Source organism: Amphimedon queenslandica, unplaced genomic scaffold (assembly GCF_000090795.2).
Source record: "Amphimedon queenslandica unplaced genomic scaffold, v1.1 AMPQUscaffold_9502, whole genome shotgun sequence".
Lineage (NCBI taxonomy): Eukaryota > Metazoa > Porifera > Demospongiae > Haplosclerida > Niphatidae > Amphimedon > Amphimedon queenslandica.
In genome coordinates this window covers 2,541-3,787 of record NW_003550226.1, presented here as the reverse complement: position 1 = coordinate 3,787, position 1,247 = coordinate 2,541, and the positions used below count along the sequence as shown (strand labels likewise).

Here is a 1,247-nt window from a genome sequence, read left to right as displayed (position 1 = left end):
TTATTGAAATACATGCATGTAAAAATTCACATTAAATTATCTTATTAGATTTACCTCTTCTATTGGTAACTGGTGCTTTGGATTCATCATGAAGTGGTGATGGTAGTGCAGTATGTGAACCAACATTAACAAGTTTAGATTTACCTATTAATGTATTGAGATATAGTGAATATTGATCACTGATAATGTACACAGACACACTTACCTAACTGGTGTAATATAGAGGTAGCAATATCTGTTAGTGTACGATGTTGTTGGTTTATTAATATATGGCATACTTCAGTTAGGTACTGTTCAGGAGTAGAAGAAGCTTCTAGCTGTTTTTGTAGTACAGACATTAGTTGTCCGGATTTAACAATATCAGATATTGCATTTGCTGTTTGAATATGACTAACAGTTTCCATTGGTATCAGTCCTTTAGCATATAGTCCATTTGTTACTCTGTAAAGATTATTAGTAATAGCATCAACAAGAGTAGCATAATTCATCCTTAAAATAGTACTAGGAGTATTGCCTGCAGTATACATGTATATAGTGTATCAGATAATGAATTTATTCAATTGTTCATGTTTACCTGCTATAGGACCAGGATTGCGTTCAACATCTCCTGATAAGAGGAGGAGCATGCATAGACAAACAATCAAATAGAGATCATTGTAAATCAGGTTAGAACTGCTGCCTCCAGCTAAGACTACTGACTGGAGGTAATTCGTATCAGTAACAGTAACACCAGCAGTACATTGTACTTGGTAGCAGTTACCTAATGATAAAATAGATCTATACTACTAAATATACAAGTACAAAGTTGCAATTGCTATTTACCTGTTGGAGGAGTCATGAAGATGTGTCTTAATAAAGAGAGACAGTGAAAGAGGAGGAGGAAAGCAATAAGAGACAGAGCTGCTGCTGGCAGTTTAGATGTCTTCTCTCCTGATGTAGTACTGCCTGACTTGCTGTCTACTGCAGCTTTGAATGAGTGAGAGTGGTGGCCATTAGCTGGTCTACTGGAGGCAGCTTGACAGTAGTTCCACAGTCCAATACTTGCTCTCCATTGAGAGACATCAATCATCTTGTTTATTATATATACAGTCAAAGTGCCGTACACTTTTAGTTTTAGTAGCTATGTACTTTAATCACCAATAGCTATATCAAAATAAAGGAAGAAGAATCGGCTCTCTTGAACAATGACCTATAGATTTAGTAGCTTTTATGTGCACAAAGAACAAGCTTTTTCTGTGAATTGGACT

General features: G+C 35.8%; 1 protein-coding gene across 1 annotated transcript; it reads right to left on the bottom strand.

Moving 5' to 3' along the window:
- Positions 1-54: 54 nt before the first annotated feature.
- On the bottom strand, positions 55-511 carry LOC109590771 (uncharacterized; the record flags this gene model as incomplete). Its single annotated transcript, XM_020006642.1, has 2 exons — positions 206-511; positions 55-144 (listed from the first exon to the last, which is right to left on the bottom strand). Coding segments are annotated over exons 1-2 (373 nt in total), but the record flags the coding sequence as incomplete, so codon positions are not given.
- Positions 512-1,247: the final 736 nt, after the last annotated feature.